This window comes from Myotis daubentonii, chromosome 1 (assembly GCF_963259705.1).
Source record: "Myotis daubentonii chromosome 1, mMyoDau2.1, whole genome shotgun sequence".
Lineage (NCBI taxonomy): Eukaryota > Metazoa > Chordata > Mammalia > Chiroptera > Vespertilionidae > Myotis > Myotis daubentonii.
In genome coordinates, this window is record NC_081840.1 from 209,408,950 (window position 1) to 209,428,789 (window position 19,840).

The following is a 19,840-nucleotide window of genomic DNA, read 5'->3' on the forward strand; positions in this document are numbered from 1 at the left end:
CCTGTCATATTGTGCGTTTTCTAATTCCTTAACTTAAATAGGTGAATTGTGGTAGACCACAGTATATTTGAAAATTACTTTAAGTAGGAAAAATCCCCCAAAACAGAACAGCCCCTCAGTGTGTTCTGCATTTATATCTGATTTTGAAGATACGATATACACGGTGGTAGCATTCATTAAATAACAAAACATGACCATTCTAATGAATAGTATCCATTTTTGGTGAAGTCCAATGGCTAACTTTCCTTTCTTCTTATTCATTGTAGTTGAGGCAGTCCCAGTCCTACTGCACAGACACAGAATGTCTCCAAGAATGTAAGTAACGATGGGACAGGAGGAGGCTTGACATTGAGGGCAGAATTAGAGGCCAGATGACTGGGCATATTTGTCAGAAATTACTCCTGGTTTGTTCTTTAAGAAAATGGTCCTCAGTAATGTATTTCTACTTAAATATTTCATCTCTAACTGAAAAAATGGTATGGTTTTGTGTTTGTTTGGTTGGGGTTTTTTTTTTTTTTGCCTCAAAAACAAATTGTGTTCATTGAAGAAAATTCACAAAGAAGAAAAAAGAAAAGGAAAAACTCCCAGAATACTAAAAGATAACCACTGTTGACTAACTTGGTGTAAACCCTTCCGGGCCTTTTCTTGGCAAATATATGTGTAACAGGGCACTTTTGGCTGGTTGAACTGGAACGTTGAGGCTGCTAGCTCAAACCCTCGCTCTTTGCTTAGCATCTGTTTTCATCCATTGGCAGCTCTGAGAACTTCTGAGTAAAGGAAGAGGCCATTCTTTCCCAAGGTTTGGAAGCTTTGGGAGCCTGTGCAGTCATTCGTTTGGTTCTGACATTAGCATTCCCAAGAGCAATGAGCAGTGGGAAGGTTTCTCTGTCTGTGTCTATTTATGCTCAGTGGTGACAGTAAAGTGAGATTCAGCAGGAAGGTGGATCCTGCATGGGAATGCAGCTGGCAGACTTGGTGGCCATTATGTTAAGTATCTTTTCTTTCAGGACAGAAATAACTTGAAGGATACTTTGGGGGAACTGATAACTAACATTTAAGTCAGTCCAGTCTTGTGCTATATTAATTCAACAGTTATAGAATGGAAGTATGACACTCACAGACACAATTAGTTTTCATATACACTTACAAAAGGGGGATCACTTGGTATTGTTTTTCACTACTGTATTATGAAAATATCAGTATATCTATATTAAAAATATTTACCAACTGCTCTGGCCAGTATTCTCAGTGATTAGAACAACGGCCCATGCACCTAAGGGTCACAGGTTCAATTCCTAGTCAAGCGCACATACCTGGGTGGCAGGTTCAATTTCCAGCCCTGGTTGGGAGGCAACCAATTGATGTGTGACTCTCACATCCTTGTTTCTCTCTCTCTTTCTCCTCCCTCCCTCCCTCCCTTTCGCCCTCTTTGAAAAAGTAGTCTCAATTGAGGATTAACATCTTTTGCCCTTATAAGTAATACTTAAACATCCTTTGTATGTACATTTTAGGGCTTTTCACATAATGCTAAATTGTGTTTATTTATAGGCTAGTTGTTTATATTTACCCATCTCTGAAGCTGAGCTCCACTTTATTATGCATATGAAGTAAAACAAATCACAGTAAAGTACCTTTATAAAGGGGCTTGTTATTACATGATCAATTGTTGTTCTTGCGGTGGGTACTGGGTGTTTCATCAAATTCTATAAATATAACAACTTATAGGAGCTGGTACAGTGCCTCGTCCAAAGTAAGAATTTTGTCAAAACGTAGTCCATTGGTGCGGCAGGGTAAGCATTTATGCCTCTGGAGAGAAGGTAATGGTACTGTGCAGATGTGTTAAGTTGTTAGGATGATGAGTGGTGGTTCTCTCACTTCACCTTTCTTTATGTTGCTTCTTTAATAGCATTTATTAATCTGCATTATGCCTTCTGATAAGCAACTCAGTTTTTTGACTCAGCAGGTAAAGCTAAAACTTGTTCTTCTAGTTGAAAGTAATCTTACTGAACTTACAGGAAAACTAGTGTTTATTACATTTGTGGTATTTGTGACCTTTGAGCCAGCCCCACCTGTAAACAGATACACTCTTATTTCTGTGAGTTAAATTTTCACTTCCTTAATTTATTTTATTTTATTATTATTTTTTTAAACAAGCTCCCTTTCCTTCAGGAGTTTATTTTTAAAAAATATATTTTATTAATTTTTTACAGAGAGGAAGGGAGAGGGATAGAGAGTTAGAAACATTGATGAGAGAGAAACATCGATCAGCTGCCTCCTGCACACCTCCTACTGGCGATGTGCCTGCAACCAAGGTACATGCCCTTGACCGGAATTGAACCTAGGACCTTTCAGTCCGCAGGCCGACACTCTATCCACTGAGCCAAACCAGTCAGGGCAGGAGTTTATTTTTATATATATATATTTTTTATTGATTTCAGAGAGGAAGGGAGATAGAGAGATAGAAACATCAATGATGAAAGAGAATCATTGATTAGCTGCCTCCTGCACGCCCCCCACTGGGAGGATCAAGCCTGCAACCCAGGCATGTCCGCTTCCCCCCTCCCCCCCCCCCCCCCCCCCCCCCCGGCCAAACGGAACTGGGACCCTTTAGTCCGTAGGCTGATGCTGTATCCCCTGAGCCAAACCTGCAAGGGCCACTTCCTTAATTTAAATATAAAGGCAAGCTCTAGTCCTTGAGTATTAATTTGGTCATATTTGCCAGTTTTTTCCTACCAGTTCTTTTAGCATTTATTGGAAATCCTTTCTGAGAGCCATATTTTTTAATGGTTTAAGCAGTTGTTTCCTCTGGGTAATAGAATCACTTTTCTGTTTATTCTAAATTTTCCCTAGTGAGCTCTTGCTGTTTTCATAAAATATAAATCAAGGGTTCCCATGACTCCCCTCCTGAGGTTCAATAATTTGCTAAAATGCCTCACAGAACACTGGAAAACAGGTAATTTACTATCACTGGTTTATTACCAACCAAATGGAAAAGATACATAGGGCAAGGTGGAGGGGCGGGGGGGGGGGGGGGGGGAGTGCAGAACTCATGTCTTTTTCTGGTGTGCCCTCCCAGCACATTGATGTGAACACCAGCCAGCAAGCTCTCTGAACCCCATTGTTTTATGGAGGTTCCATTATATAGGCGGGAAGGATTAAATCATTGGCCACTGGTGACTAACTTCTACCCTCCCTGGAGGTCAGGGAGTGGAGCTGAAAGTTCCAACCCTCTAATCACCTGGTCTAAACCCTGGGCAACTAGCCCCTATCCTGAAGCTAGGGGCCCACCAAGAGTCACCTCATTAGCATAAACTCAGGTATAGCTTTAAGAGATTAATTATGAATAACAAATGATGTTCTATCACCCCAATCACTCAGGAAGTTCCAAGATTTTAGATCTCTGTTCCAGGAACCAGGATGAAAGCCAAATATATATTTTGAATTATATCACAATATCACAGTACCTGTTATGCCTGCCACGTAGAATTGCATATTTGAGATGATGTAGTTGAATAGGGAGCTCATTACTTCATGTGGGAGCGGGATCTAGTTGCAGTCTGTTAACAGATCTAGTTGCTGCGTGATTCTTTATATTGAGCTACATTTCACTTTATTGTGATGTACACCCACAGTTTTGCTCTCTAGAATAGTATAGAACAAATCTGCTCACTCTTCTGAAAGACTGCCTATGAGATAGAGATGTATGGCAACCAGCTCTATCACTAACTTACTGTTAAAGTAAATCAGCATGAAAACGGGTAGCTGTACTGAGGATAATGTAATTACTGCATACCAGCTATTTTCAACTGTTTCATCTCGTGGCACACATAAACTGCTAAAATTCTGCGGTACACCAAAAAAAATGTATTTTTTGCCATTCCGACAAAAAAATAGGTATAACTTTGATTCACACTGGATGGCTATTGTTTTTGTGTTGATTCTTGTCATTTTTTTATTTGACAATCTAAGGGAATAGAGATCAGTGTCCCTAAATAAATAGTCAGGTATTGCATGTTTTAAAAGTTGTTGCGACACACCAGTTAAAAATTGCTGTTGTATATAATCCCCACAATTACAGGCTTAAAGCCTATTGGTGCTTTGTCCACTTTCACTGTTGTAGTTCTACTTTTCCAGTGAAAACTTATAAAAGTCTACAGAAATAATCCCTTAGGCTCTGCCACCTCATAGACTTCCTTCTCTACTCTCTCATCTTCCCGTGTCCAGCTAAATTAATAGCTTCTTTGTAATATTCCATTTGGCATCATTTTTTATTTTTCTTCTTTAATTCTTATGAAACTGGACAACCAATGGGTCTGGGCTGCCTGTCACTACTTGAACCAATTAAGCTGAGACAGGGTTGAATCATTTATGAGCGTTTATTCCAATAATGCCAGCAGTATGGGAGAGCAGCAGGTCATCCACAAAAATCTGCTCTTGCCCACCTGGTGTGCTCAGTGGTTGAGCGTCGACCTATGAACCAGGAGATCGAAGTTTGATTTCCACTAGGGGCACGTGCCTGCGTCGTTGGCTTGGTCCCCAGTCAGGGGCATGCAGAAAGCAGCCTATTGGTGATTCTCTCTCATCAGATGCTTCTTTCTCCATCTCCCTTTCTCTCTGAAATCAATTTTTTAAAAAACCTGCTCTACCCCTTCCCATATCCCAGCTGCTCATATTGGGTAGAAGGAGAAAGATTACATGGGAAAGTAGGAATTGCAGGCATGGGAAGTGGGCAAGGTGTAATGGTTACAGGTTACAGGCCATGTGGGCTGGGGTGCAAAGGGCAGGCAAAGGTCGGTACCTCTAGAGCAGGGGTGGGCAAACTTTTTGACTCGAGGGCCACAATGGGTTCTTAAAGTGGACCGGAGGGCCGGAACAAAAGCATGGATGGAGTGTTTGTGTGAACTAATATAAATTCAAAGTAAACATCATTACATAAAAGGGTACGGTCTTTTTTTTTTTTAGTTTTATTCATTTCAAACGGGCCGGATCTGGCCCACGGGCCGTAGTTTGCCCACGGCTGCTCTAGAGCCAGATTGTCTCAGCAACAAGGTGGTTAATCTTTCCATGATGATGGGCCGTTCTCGGAAGAGGAGGATGGACTGCATTCTGATGTTGGCTAGAGTACAGCTCTCAGCCAGGTTAGAATGTGCTTTCTCTAATCAATACAGAACAATCACAATTAACAGAGGATGATTAATATTTCTTATAATTATAGCTAGTCCCCACTGTTCTATTTCTGCCCCTAACACTTACCTGAGGACATGATTAGAGAGAGAGTGAGAGAGAAAGAGAGAGAAACATCGATCAGCTGCCTTCCTCACACGCCGTAACCTGGGATCGAACCCGTAACCCAGGCATGTGCCTTGACGAACTGGCAACCCTTCCGTGCACAGGATGACACTCAGCCAACTGAGCCACTGTCGCCGGACTGGCATCTTTTTTATAATACTCATGTTTGCTTTTAAGGAAAACAGAACACTCTATTTTGGTCTACAAAGTTCTTTTGCATTTTTATGATTTGACATCTTTCCAGACCATAGAGTAAAAAGCATTCACCCTCATTTTTAAAAAGTTTATTTTAGAGGTGAGAGAAAGGGGGAGAGAGAGGGGGAGAGAGGGGGAGAGATGGGGGGAGAGAAAGAGAGAGAGAGAGAGAGAGAGAGAGACTTGTTGTTCCACTTATTTATGCATTCATTAGGTGCTTCCTATATGTGCCCTGACTGGAGATAGAACTTGAAACCTTAGAGTATCAGGACGATGCTCCATCCAACTGAGCTACCCAGCCCGGACTAAAAAGTATTTACCCTCTTTTTTGTTGTTGTTAATCCTCACCCGAGGATATTTTTTCCATTGATTTTTAGAGAGAGTGGAAGGGGGGGAAGAGACAGAGAGAGCCACATCGATGGGTTGCCTCCCACAGCCCCAACGAGGCTAGGGATCAAGCCTGCAACTGAGTTCATGCCCTTGACTGGAGTTGAACCCGTGACCCTTTAGTCCCGGCCGACACTAACCACTGAGCAAAAAGGCTAGGGCTGTTTACCCTCTTATGGCAAATAATTTCCAGGTAGTAAGGGAACAGGTTTTATAACCTCCACTTGATGTTCCCCTTATTATTCATATGTGCCTAAAGGTTATAACAATGAAAAGCACAGAGGCCAGGTCATTTAAAGGTCCATTTACCTCTCCATACTGACCTTAAAATAACTGCTCCTAACATTTGTTTGTATTACCTGCATAGGGTCAGGGGATTTGAATACCATACCTGTTCTGAGACTTCATGAAGTAAAAAGTTGTCATCCTACTCATTCTCCCATCTACCCAGATCAAATCTCTAGATGTTATTAGCCTTCTATATATCTTCCCAGAATTTCATATACATGTACAAGCAAAATATGTATTTGCCCCTTGTTTTTGGACACACTGTTCTGCTTTTTTTCTGTCAAAAAATAGCATATCTCATGGAAACTTCAACTTTTTTTTTACAGCTTTAAAGTATTTTATTATACAGATATACCATAATTTATTAATCAGACACTTTTGATGGACATTTAGTTTGTTTTAGTTTCTTATTAACCTCTAGAGTGCTGGGGAGCACGATCGCGCTCCTCCTGTCTTTTACCAAAAGTGCCCGGAGCGCTATCAAAGCTTCGAAATGGCGTCCAGTTCTAAGTCTGCTTTTATTAGTGATGATGATATTACTAAACATGTCAATGTAGTAAAGGTTTCCTTAAGTTTTTGAATATGTAACTTCATTTACTTGCAATTCATAATTTTTTTCCTAAACTGTAAAATCAGCAAAAATGCCTTGGCAATTTTAGCATAGTTCCTAGGATATTGGTTGGCACTCAAAGGGTTAATAACCTTGCACGGTATGCCCATGTGAAAGTAAATTCTAGAGCGAATCTTAATTTTGTAGGACTGCTATAAATGAAAAACATTGACTATGATCAAGAGGTTTTACAGCTGGTTCATCTGTTATCCTTTACTCCTAGGAGGGTCTTTCAGTTAGTGGAAAATACAAGAGATGATCTTATTAAACCTTGGAGGTTAGAAAACCTATATCCATTTAGCCCTTTAAATGGAGAAATTCGACTGCATACTACTATCCTTTAGAGCAAGGGTGGGGAATCTTTTTTTCTGCCAAGGGCCGTTTGTATATTTATTTATTTATTTTTTTTAAATTAAATCTTTATTGTTCAGATTATTACATTTGTTCCTCTTTTTTCCCCCCCCCCCATAACTCCCCTTCTCCCAGTTCCCGCCCCACCCTCCGCCCTCACTCCCCACCCACTGTCCTCATCCATAGGTGCACGATTTTTGTCCAGTCTCTTCCCACATCTCCCACACCCCTTTCCCCCCCAAGAATAGTCAGTCCATTCCCTTTCTATGTCCCTGATTCTATTATAATCAACAGTTCATTCTGTTCATCAGATTATTTATTCACTTGATTCTTAGCTTCACTTGTTGATAGATGCATATTTGTTGTTCATAATTTGTATCTTTACCTTTTTCTTCCTCTTCCTCTTCTTAAAGGATACCTTTCAGCATTTCATATAATCCTGGTTTGGTGGTGATGAACTCCTTTAGCTTTTCCTTATCTGTGAAGCTCTTTATCTGACCTTCAATTCTGAATGATAGCTTTGCTGGATAAAGTAATCTTGGTTGTAGGTTCTTGGTATTCATCACTTTGAATATTTCTTGCCACTCCCTTCTGGCCTGCATGGTTTCTGTTGAGAAATCAGCTGACAGTCGTATGGGTATTCCCTTGTAGGTAACTGAGTTTCTTTCTCTTGCTGTTTTTAAGATTCTCTCTTTATCTTTTGCTCTTGGCATTTTAATTATGATGTGTCTTGGTGTGGTCCTCTTTGGATTCCTTTTGTTTGGAGTTCTCCGCGCTTCTTGGACCTGTAAGTCCATTTCTTTCACCAGGTGGGGGAAGTTTTCTGTCATTATTTCTTCAAATAGGTTTTCAATATCTTGCTCTCTCTCATCTTCTGGCACCCCTATAATTCTGATGTTGGTACGCTTGAAGCTGTCCCAGAGGCTCCTTACACTATCCTCGCATTTTTGGATTCTTTTTTCATTTTGCTTTTCCGGTTGGATGTTTTTTGCTTCCTCGCATTTCAAATCATTGACTTGATTCTTGCGCTCCTCTGGTCTGCTGTCGGGCGTCTGTATAATATTCGTTATTTCAGTCCGTGTATGCTTAATTTCTAGTTGGTTCCCCAATATAAGATCGAGGGTCTTATTAGTTTTCGTGTAGATCTCATTAAGTTTATCGGCAGCTTCTAAACAGTTCTTGAGAGACCTTAAAAGTGTGGTTCTGAACTCTATATCTTCCTTTGACAATTTTGTCCTGTTTCTTTGTCTCCGCATTTTGTTATGCTTCCTTGGTGCACCCCCTAGTGGTCTTTGTTCGCAGTCTTAAAGTTAAATCTTGATTGTTGTAGCTAATTCCAGGGAGGGTTTGACCTCCAGGCCAAGTGGCTATGAGAATCAGCTGTGTCAGCAGTGAGAGAACTTCTGTCCTCTAGGGAGGTGCTAATCTAGCCTTTGCCTGAGGCTATCCGGCAAATGCCTCTGTGCAGGGCTTGGGCGGGGCGGGTCACACAGGATCAACAGGGTGGGCCGGAGAGAGCAGTTATGGCGGCTCTCAGTCCTGTCCCCAGGGGCTCTGCCTCTCTGAGTCCCAGCACCCGCTGCAAAGCTGGGAGAGAAAGCTGCACTCGCTCTGACCGAAGCCAGACAGTCCCGCCTCTCCCGCCTGAGTCTGGGTCCCTAAAGCCTCGCCTGTATCTGGAGCTCAGAGTCTGCGACTCCCTCCTGATTGAAAACAACAACCGCGCCCTCCGCCACCAGCCCGCTCCGCGCACTCCGCACCTCAGAATTTGACTTCAGCACTGCGCCTCCTCTGAGTGTCCGTGTGCGTTTCTCTTTCCTCCTAGTTGTAGGACTTCCACTCAGCCAGCGTTCCTGTGGTTCTGGGTGATGTCCCTTCCGTTTTTTGGTTTCACTTTTGAAGTAGTTGTTCAAAGCAGCAAACTCCGGCGTTAACCTATGCCGCCATCTTGGTTCTACCGAATGTCCCGTTTGTATATTTATAACATCATTCATGGGCCTTACAAAATTAACAACTTAAAAATGAGCCTGCTATATTTGGTCAGACATTTCATTGACTTACCCCTCATGCCATGGCAGGGCCAGACCCAGTGATTCCATGAGCCTTACATGTTCTGAGGGCAGGTCTCCACCCCTTGTCTAGAGGCATCCTTCACTTCTTTTTCTTCCTCCTCCTACCACCTTTCTAGTCAGTCACCAAGTGTACTTCTTCCATCCTAATACCATTTGTATTTGACCCTTTTCCATTCCCACTTCACCATCTTATCTAGGCTAGTTATTCCCACTAGGATCCATCTGCACTCGGTCTTTTCTGTGCTGTAGTTGACCTTAGTACTGGTAATGGCTAATGTTTATTGTGCACCAGGCATGGTGCTAACTGCTTTCCGTGTACTGATCATTTCAACCTTCACAACTCTCTGAGATGATGGTAGTATTTCCATTTCACAGCTAAAGAAACTGAGGCATGGATTACATAGTTAAGAGGTGGTCTCAATTCTTAAAAAGTTAATGACTTAATTAGGAGAAATAGGAAACCATTTCTTTAAATTAGAAATGCTATACTAGTCCAGAGCAGAAAGGAAAGAGTGGTGAGAGAAAATGGAAATTTTTACAGAAGAGAGAGAGGGATGTAGGATAGAAGAGAATAAATAGAGGTTGTATACTAGTATAAGAACATGTCAGACAGGAAAAATAATGAGTACCCCAAGGCTGAGTTTGCAAAGTTGGCAAATGCTGTCAGCCAAACTAGTATTGAACTATTGCATCAGATTCATTTGGAAAGCTTTGAAAATATCGTTGGTTCCTTACCCCACCCCTGAGTTGCTTCTGAATTAGATGGTGTGAATTAGAATCTGTGGTGTTGATATTGTTGCAGGCTATCCTGATGCACAGGCAGACTAGGAACCACTGGCTAAAGAGAAGGTATAGGGTTGACAAAGGATGCTTTTTCTGAGAAATGATAAGAGTTTATATTGATGAATAGGTCAAATCTTAGGAAGGGCCAGGCTGAAAGAGTTCAGAGTGGAAGCAACAGAGTGAGTCACTGGGTTGGTCAGCAGAGATGTGTTAAGAGCAGAGTTTTCTGGCAGCAAAATGCAGGAAGGAAAGGCTGTAATAGGAACCAAGCTATGAGACAGTTACAGGGAACCAAGTGTCATATTATCCCTATGAGAGTTTTAAAAAGGAGTGGGCCTTTTGTCAGGGCTGCTTGGTCCAGAAATATTAATTAGTAAATTTGTGGTCTGAGGTTCAACTCTGAAGCTTCAGAATCTTTTACTTACATATAATATAAAAAAGTAAAGGATTCATTTTTCAAATTGAATAAAATAAGAATTGGCATTGGAGTTACACTTCTGGTTTATACAATTAAGTAATATTTTATTTCTGAGAGGGACACTATAAGGTGATAATGTACAGCTATCTTTCTTCGGCTAACTTTAAATGTAGTTTTACTTAACAGGTAGTTATAAGCTTTCTTATAAAAAATTATTTTTAAATCTGTATTTTCCAGTTTTACTACCTACAGTTCTAATAATTTTCAGAGGTCTGCCTCACTATGTGATATTGTCAGAGATTATGACATAGCAAAAGAGGTCAAGAGCACAGGTTCTGGAATGAGAATACTTGTATTGAAGTCCTAGCTTTGCCACATACCACCTATATGACATTGGGATTTAATTCCTTTTCCCCCAGTGTCCTCATCTATAAAATGAAGATATGATAGTACCTACCATAAAATAAAATTGTTAAATGGATTAAGAGAGATAATACTTGGTTCAAAGTAACCACTGAAATTTTTGCTGTTTAGTAATGAAATAATAAATAATATTTGCTTTTTAAAAATCACTGTTGGATCAGCATATAGCACAGAATTAGAGGAGGCAAGAGTAGGTATGGGGAGATCTGCTGAGAGGCCATTGCAATAGACCAGACAAGAAGTGAAGGTAGCTAGAGCAAGTGTGGGAGTAGAGCTAGAATTGGACAGATTTGAGTGCTATTGAGGTAGTAAAATTGACAGAAAACTCATGATGTGTTAAATAGATCATTGAGAGAGAACAAAAGATATTCTCATAGGTTTCTGGCCAAGGCGGCTGAATGAATGGAGACCCAGTTTGGTGGGACAGAGAAGGTAGGACAGGGGAAATGCTTGTTATTTTAGTTTAAGAAGCTGCTGAATGGTTCTGATGTATACCACAGTTTAAGAACATTTGATGGCGGTGTCATAGGTGACCTTTTGAAAAGCTGTTCAAATGACAATGGAGGTGGATACCAACCAGAGCCGTGATGGGAGGTAGTGAAATGTAGACAGTTCTCAAGATATTAGCTCAGGGAAAGGGGTTAAGACAGGGGAAATGAGGATTTTTTTTTTAAGATGGGATAAACTTGCTCACATTTAAGTGATTCTGGGTTGGCTGCAATGGAGAAAGGGGTGTTGAATACACAAGAGAGAAGATAGTGGATCCTCTGTAAGAGCAATGGGATCCAAAGCTCAAGTGGAGAGAAATTGGTTTTAGTTATAAAAGAGGCACATTTAGTATAATAGGAGGGAACCAAGGAAAAGATATGTATATAGAGAAAAAAACCTGCTGATTCATTGTGTGATGAGCAATGCAGTTTTGGTGACTGAATACTTTGTTAGCTGTGTCTGGGGAAGTGATTGGGGTTGGAACAGACCGAGGCTACATTCCTATCCGGCCTGCTGTTGGGCTAGCTAAACCCTTTGCCTGACTTTGTCCCCTTTGGTCACTAATCTTGTGGCCTCAGCAATGCCACCTCTCATGGCCTTCACTTTCTTGGGAGTGAGTCCTGGGCCCACGGACCCCAGTTGCAATGCATCTTGCATGGATTTCTTTTACATTTTCCTGAGGCAAGGAGAACAAAACCAAACAGTTATAGTCTTTTTTAAAAATATATTTTATTGATTTTTTTACAGAGAAGAAGGGGGAGGGATAGAGAGTTAGAAACACCAATGAGAGAGAAACATCTATCAGCTGCCTCCTGCACACTCCCCACTGGGGATGTGCCCACAACCAAGGTACATGCCCTTGCCTGGAATCGAACCTGGGACCCCTGAGTCCGCAGGCCGACACTCTATCCACTGGTTAGAGCGTCAAACCGGTTAGGGCAACAGTTATAGTCTTGACAGCCTATTTTAATAACCAACTAGAGATACTATGCTTAGAAATTCAATCTTCTGTAATTTTCATTTCTGATAATTGAATTTTCTAATATAGTACAGTAAAAATTTGTTTCATTTATTAGAAGTTTTTGAAGCTCATACCATGGGCCAGGCACTGTGGTAGGTACTTGTTATTTTGAATGAAATAAAATATGGCTGCCTCAAGGAGCAGAGAAAAATGATATATACATACGCACACCTGACATTTCTTTTTTTTAAGATGTGGAATATTTTTGTTGTTGTTTTATTTTTTTATTGATTTCAGAGAGGAAGGGAGAGGGGGAGAGAGACAAACATCAATGATGAGAGGAATCATTGGTCAGCTGCCTCCTGCACGCCCCCTACTGGGGATCAAGCACACAACCTGGGCATGTGCCCTTGATCGTAATTGAACCTGGAACCTTTTAGTCCGCAGGCCGACTCTCTGGCCAAACTGGCTAGGGCTGACATTTCTTTTGATAAATGCATAGACTTTAAATTCATATATATATATATATGTGTGTGTATGTGTGTACATATATATATATAAAAAATTGATTTTTTACAGAGAGGAAGGGAGAGGGATAGTTAGAAACATCGATGAGAGAGAAACATCGATCAGCCGCCTCTTGTACACCCCCTACTGGGGATGTGCCCGCAACCAAGGTACACGCCCTTGACCGGAATCGAACCCGGGACCCCTGAGTCCGCAGGCCGACACTCTATCCACTGAGCCAAACCGGTTAGGGCTAAATGCATAGACTTTAAAATATCTAGATCTGAATCCAACTTATTTATGCAAAAAAAGGCCAAATTAATATCTCTTTGTTTGAGAATATCATTAAAGAGATCTTTAATCTATATATTATATAACTCAGATGTTCCTTTTTCCTTAAGCTTTGTTATTTTTTTCTTGCTGCTTCTGTAATTAAAATGCAGAATTCCTCCTTCCCCAAAAGTAAGTGTCTTTATTGTATATCAGATAATTTTAACCTGGGTTCCATAGATTTCAATATATCTGGATTAAGGGCTTTGTGGGACCATGAACTTTCCACAATTATATGCAAAATTATTGAATTTGTATACATAGATATTTACAGTGAAGAGGGTCCCCTTAATTTTTATCAAGTTCTCAAAGGATTCTATTATTCCAAGATATTAAGAACTACACTATTAAAATCTTCATTTAGCCCTCACTAGTTTGGCTCAGTGGATAGAGTGTCGGCCTGCGAACTCAAGGGTCCCAGGTTCAATTCCGGTCAAGGGCATGTACCTTGGCTGCGGGCACATCCCCAGTAGGGGGTGTACAGGAGGCAGCTCATTGATGTTTCTCTCTCATTGATGTTTCTAACTCTCTATCCCTCTCCCTTCCTCTCTGTAAAAAATCAATAAAATATATTAAAAAAAATAAAATCTTCATTTAGTAGGTTTTGGCTTTTGACTATTTTATACAATTTACCATTTAGATTTTCTCACAGGAGGAAAGAGAAATTGAAAATGTAATACTTCATAATTCTACTTCTCTAAATTATGAGTACAGTTTTTTATATGACTACAGTTTTTGAAGTTAGCATTTAAACATAATTGTTTTTACATTTATCTAACAATATTATAATCATGCTGCAGTTTTTGTTGCAAATATTTTTTTTGTCTTTAGTACCAGGACCCTCTGGTGATAATGGCATCAGTATTACCATGATCTTAATGGCCTGGATGGTAATTGCATTGATCTTGTTTCTACTGAGACCTCCTAATCTTCGAGGATCCAATCTCACTGGGAAGCCAACCAGTCCTCATAATGTAAGTGCTGTTGATTAGAAACCCTTTTGAAGAGGTGGGGTCAGGGGAGTAATGGCATGAAAAGGGGGCGGGGGGAGTTTGTTTTGACTGAAAGATCTGAATTAGCAAAAGGAAGATTTAATTCATAGAATAAATTAAAGTTCTTCCTTTGTCATCCTAGTAAATCTTGCAACCTCAAATGGCTTAGTGTTCATAGCGTTTACATACAGAGATAAGCATAGTAGCCCAAAAATAATTTAAAATAAATTCCAATTTTCACTCACACGAGAAACATTAAAAATGATTCAGCTTATGATAATCTACAGTAATATTTCTCAGATCTCAGTCCTCTTCCCCAGTTCTATCCACCTCTTAGTTGATTCTTTGCCTGTCATGTTTCCAGCTCCCTGAATTCTCTTACTAGCTGCAATTGAAATGGTTTAACCCACACTCCATTTTCTCCCCTCTGTTCTAGCTATTAAATACAGTAAAGACACTGAGTCTACCTGGCTAAATCCTGTTTTCCCATCCTATTTCTCTCAAACTCATTTTTCTGATTCTGCATCACAATAATCAACTGAGCGGGCAAAAGCAGAGGTAGTAATCACCCATGTTGATAAATTTTGATAGTCATGATTACAGCCATTTTTAGAATTTTCTATATGAAAGACATCACTTCATCATGTTTTCTCACAGGAGGAAAGGGAAATTGAAAATGTAATACTTCATAATCCTACTTCTACTAGAATTCTACCCAGTACAGAGTTCTCAGTACTGTCTTTACTAGAACCTCCATTAAAGGATCCCTTTTCATCATTTTTAGAACCAGCATTTATTTATTTTTTTTTTCATTCAATTTAAAATATTTCTGTGATGGATTCATTTGTTGAACATCAAATTATCCCACACATTCCTTCAACCTTCACCATGTGGAATTCCTAAAATAATTGCTTCTTTTCCTTAATCCTGTGTTGTTAATATAAAAAAGTTCAGATAACCTAATTTCTTATGTAAGAGAAAGCAAATGTGCAATGTTAATTGGTCAGTGCTTTAGTTTTTTTAGGATTAGAACATTTAGATATATAACATGCTGACTTCAGTTAAGAAAGAAGGCCTCATTAGCACTATCTGAAAAAGCCTTAAATTTATTTTTGTTTTTGTCTTGGAGAGGGGATTAGCCATTAAACAGCTATCTTGATAAATTGCTTTCTCCTTAGCCCTTTTTCTTTCTATATACATTTTTATTTTATATCAAAGATCTACCTCCTCATCGCTTGAAGCTAAAGAAATCCAATTTCATAAACTAATTTAGAAGCCATTAAAAATGACAAGATTACAGCCCTCTGAGCCTTAGGTCATTGTTAGTAGTAGTAGTCCCACTGCTCTAAGAAAAAAGAAAACATATCGCCCTGGCCGGCTTGGCTCAGTGGATGGAGCGTCGGCCTACGGACTGAAGGGTCCCGGGTTCGATTCCCTCCGAGGGCTCATGCCTGGGTTGCGGGCTCGTTCCCCAGTGGTGGGTGTGCAGGAGGCAGCCAATCGATGATTCTCTCTCATCATTGATGTTTCTATCTCTCTCTCCTTCTCCCTTCCTCTCTGAAATCAAAGAAGAAATATATTAAAAAAAAAAAAGAAAAAGAAAAGAAAACATATCGAATAATTCCAAGTAGAAAAATTGACCACCCTCTCCTCGGGCCTCATAGCATGTCAGAGTAAATACATAGAATCTTCCTGAAGATTCCTGAAGTGCTGATATTCCCTTTACAGTTCAGGTGCTTTCTATTGCAAGTTACAAAAATCAGCTCAACCTAGTTTAAGTAAGTGCTCTATTGGTTTACACATCAGAAAATCCAGAGGTAGAGTCAGTATTTAGATTTAGAAAGTTTAACAGTGCCATCAAAGACAATTCTTTCACTCCAAGATGGGCTCCCTCTGTACTCATTAGATAGCTGCCAATAGCATCTGGAGCCATGTGCATCCTCATTGACATTCTGTAGTGAGAAACAAGTCTCGAGTTCATTTTGTACTGTACTCAATCCATCACCTTAGCAAGAGAGAAGAGACTACCTTTATTAGTTTGAATATCACTTCTGGAGCTGTTAGGGAGAGAAGTTTCATCCAAAACATACCACTGTTAAACAATTTTCCTTTCTTCCATAGCACAGGGAAGAATGAGACAAACATTGGTGAAACACTAGTAATCTAGTGTTCCCTTGTGCAAAACCGTATGAAAAAATCCTAGTAAGGATATGATTTGAGATGGGAAGTTGGGGGACACTGCTGCTCATTTCTTACTAAATGTGTTAGATTGGTTGCACTGGGATTTAAGAAGTCAGTTCTATAATTTTTCTCCAATACAGGGACAAGATCCACCAGCCCCTCCTGTGGACTAACTTTGCGATATGGGAAGTGAAAATAGTTAACACCTTGCACGACCAAATGAACGAAGATAACCAGAGTACTCTTAACCCCATTAGAACTGTTCTTCCTTTTGCACCTGCAATATGGAATGGTATTGTTTTCATGAGCTTCTAGACATTTCATTTGCAAGCTTATTTTTGCCTCCTGTGTTATCACCATTCCTATTCATGGTGTATTTGAGCAAATAATTATATTTTTAAAAAATTACATGGGCTTTTTGGTTACCCTAAACTCAAACATTCCATTCATTCTATTTGTAACTGTGATCACAATTTTGGTGATGATTTCTGGCCTGATTGAAGGAAATTTAAGATCTCTGCATTTAAATATTTTAAATAGTTTTGATAGATTTTAAGGTTGCTTTTTTCATAGGCTATTTATAAAGTTATTTGGGGTTGTCTGAGGTTTTATGAAAGAAAATTAAACCACACTATATTTCTACTTACCTTGGTAGTTTGTGTGTGGGTAGCAGTTCTTGGGACTGTGGCAGCCTTTGGAATTTTTACAAGTTACAGCTGAAATCTGCATCATCCATTACAACTGGCTTATGTGACTAGAAAAGGAGGAGAGAATAAATTATATAACTGTTTACTAAGGTTTTCATTCCCATAAAAATGTCTAATATTAAGAAAACTTTAAATAAACGTGATTTAAATATGGTGGATGATTTTCAGTCCATTATATGACATATGAAGCCACTGTATATTAACTAGCCTTACAAGGTTCATGAAAGGAGGAAAATAGTTAATTCTTTTTGCCTTTGCCAGGTATAATCTATTCAGTAATAATTTAATCTGTAATTTATTTCTTAAATGAGTGCCTCTCAGAAAGCTTCCTTTTTGTTCAGACACTTCCCTGTTAAATGAAACTCTTAAAGCTAACTGTATGGGGAGCCTGTTTGCTTACTGACATTTGAATGCGATTTGCTTATTTACTCTCTTTTCCTTTGAAGAAAAATAAATTTTGAGTATTTTGTGGTCCTTCTGACTTTTAAAAATATTTAATAAATTCTTGGTTTACTCCAAGGGAAAAGGAGAAAAATGAGGAACAATCAAGGATTTTTTTCTTACCCTGTATCTCATTCTTATTTTGGTAATGGAATGGATTGGGGTGGGGAAATATAGGCAAAATTTTGAACTGTATGAAAAGTAAAAGGTTGCATTGTTTTGGTTAGTTTGAAAGAAAATGAATACAAATGGCATTTCAAAAAGGCATCACCTATGTGGTTATGGAATTTTTTTCCAGCAAGTGATTACAGAGGATTTATGGGGGCTAGAAGAAATTTTGCTATCAATGTAAGGAGTTCCCCCCCGCTAGACTTGTCTAGCTTTTCACTGTATTGATCTGAGAAATTGTATGAATTGAATAAACTTCTCAAAATCATTGTACTGTTTAAGAGTCTCTGATATAGTTGTGTGACACTCCTAGGGTATTTCCCCCCCTTTATTATGATTATATTCTGGGCCATGAACATTGTAAGGGCTTCATTTCATTATATTATCCAATATTGACTGCTTGCATTCCTCCTGTGCATCTTGGCTTTGTGCTCAACTTCTTGAAGTAGTATAACCTATTCTTAATTACTTGTCTAATCAAGGGTATTGTAACACAGGTAAGTCAAATCCTGGATAAATAAATACCACAGACTTACGGTTTTTCCTCTTGCTGTGGCGTACTGGAAGCCTTCCCAGCTCTATAGCTACTATCGTATTTAAAGCAGAACAGGCAGGAATGGCATAAGATGGAGCTAAATGCCTATAAGCATTCCTATTTCTGCCCTTGCCCCCCTGAACTTTGAAGGCTTACACATACATCCTAAGTCTGTTCTCTAAACTGCTAGAAATCCTGGCAGGGATCCTGATGTATTCACTGAATCAACGGCTCACAAGTAATTGAGAATTGGCTTTGGTAGAAGATGTGGCTGTGACATGGAAACAGTGTCTAGTGTTAGAGACCTGGAAATCTGGATTCTTATTCCTAGTTCTTCATTTCTGTCACATCCACTTAATTGATAGAACATCTAGAATATTAACCTTTCCCTGTATGGATCATCTAATTAGTAAGAAAAGTTTTTAGTGGAGTATTTAGTCTTGGGTTTTTTGCTTGTAAAATATCTGCAGTTCTAAAAAAACATAGTGTGCTACTACATATAAAGTATTCCTATTAACCTAAGTAGTAATTTATATTCTTTTTAATTCTTAAAGCTTCCACATGTGGCCTTTTTATTAAGCACACTCTTATTCATTACTTGGCTTGTAAACATTCACCTGAATTATGGCTACAAGCATTTTTAAATAATCTGGAAAAAAGAAAAATAAATCTTCACATTTTAATCACTGCAGGCTCTTAAAACACTCCACAAATGCCATTCAGAATTTATTTTTAGAGCCATTTAATGTCCCTTTATGCAAAATAATGTTTTGTTTGTTTTTTGCTTTCCATTTGGAAAAAAAGTTAACATTGGAACTCTTTTTAGTAAAAGATTTTATCATGTAGATATCCTAGCACTGTTCCCTTGGTCAGCAAGTCATATTTTAAACAACTTGTAGAGATTTTCCAAAGTAACTATGAAGTTCAGCTATTCCATAGTTACCTTTAGTGTCTTTGTGTGGTATGTAATATGATAGTGTTTATGGAATAACCAAATTCTTACATTTCAAAGGAACATTGGGAATTTTTCACTCAGAATGAAAGTCGTCACTCTAAATGAATATGTGCTAAACTTTGACCAGCTCAGCTTAAGACATAAAATAACAACTTGAAGGAGAAATGGGAGTTTACAGTTAATGAGTTAAATTTTTGTTGTTGAATTAGTAGGTTTAGTTTTAACATTATAATATTTCTAAATGAAAAATCATGTATTTGTTACCATGTCTGATGATTACTTTGTTAAAAGGAAAGTGGCCATATGCTATGCTAAATGTTAATTGCTGTTTTTAAATGTTTAATCATGCCAAACAAATCATGTCTGTGCCATCCAGAGTTTATTGTAATCTCTTACTGAGTACTTGGATTGGGATAAAGGGCTTGTACTATGCACTTTTTATTAATGAATAAATAGAAAATGTTAGTAACACTCATTGTTTTCTGTTTGGTTTTTGTTGGAAGAGAACCAAGTATCTTCTGCTTAGTAAAATGTTAACATCCTTTATTAAACAGTTTCTTTGTAAGCCTTTTTACCCCTAACTAAAGACTTTCCTGCCTTAGCCGGTTTGGTTCAGTGGATAGAGCGTTGGCCTGAGGACTAACGGGTCTTGGACTCGATTCCCATGAAGGGCACCTGCCTGGTTGCGGGCTCAATCCCCAGTAGAGGGGCGTTCAGGAGGCAGCCAATCAATGATTCTCTCTCATTATTGATGTTTC

General features: G+C 39.1%; 1 protein-coding gene and 1 long non-coding RNA gene across 2 annotated transcripts in view; both read left to right on the top strand.

The window, feature by feature from the left end:
* The window catches only part of SMIM14 (small integral membrane protein 14), a 61,145-nt gene extending 41,592 nt beyond the window's left edge, over positions 1–19,553 (top strand). The window contains exons 3-5 of the mRNA XM_059673131.1: positions 267–315; positions 13,935–14,077; positions 16,417–19,553. Coding sequence (XP_059529114.1) covers positions 267–315; positions 13,935–14,077; positions 16,417–16,449 — 225 coding nt within the window. The 3' untranslated portion in view covers positions 16,450–19,553. The remainder of the gene's footprint in view (positions 1–266; positions 316–13,934; positions 14,078–16,416) is intronic.
* Positions 1,804–6,860, top strand: LOC132220173 (uncharacterized). The gene is made up of 2 exons (XR_009449704.1): positions 1,804–5,138; positions 5,699–6,860. It is a non-coding gene; the product is annotated as an uncharacterized LOC132220173 (long non-coding RNA).
* Positions 19,554–19,840: the final 287 nt, after the last annotated feature.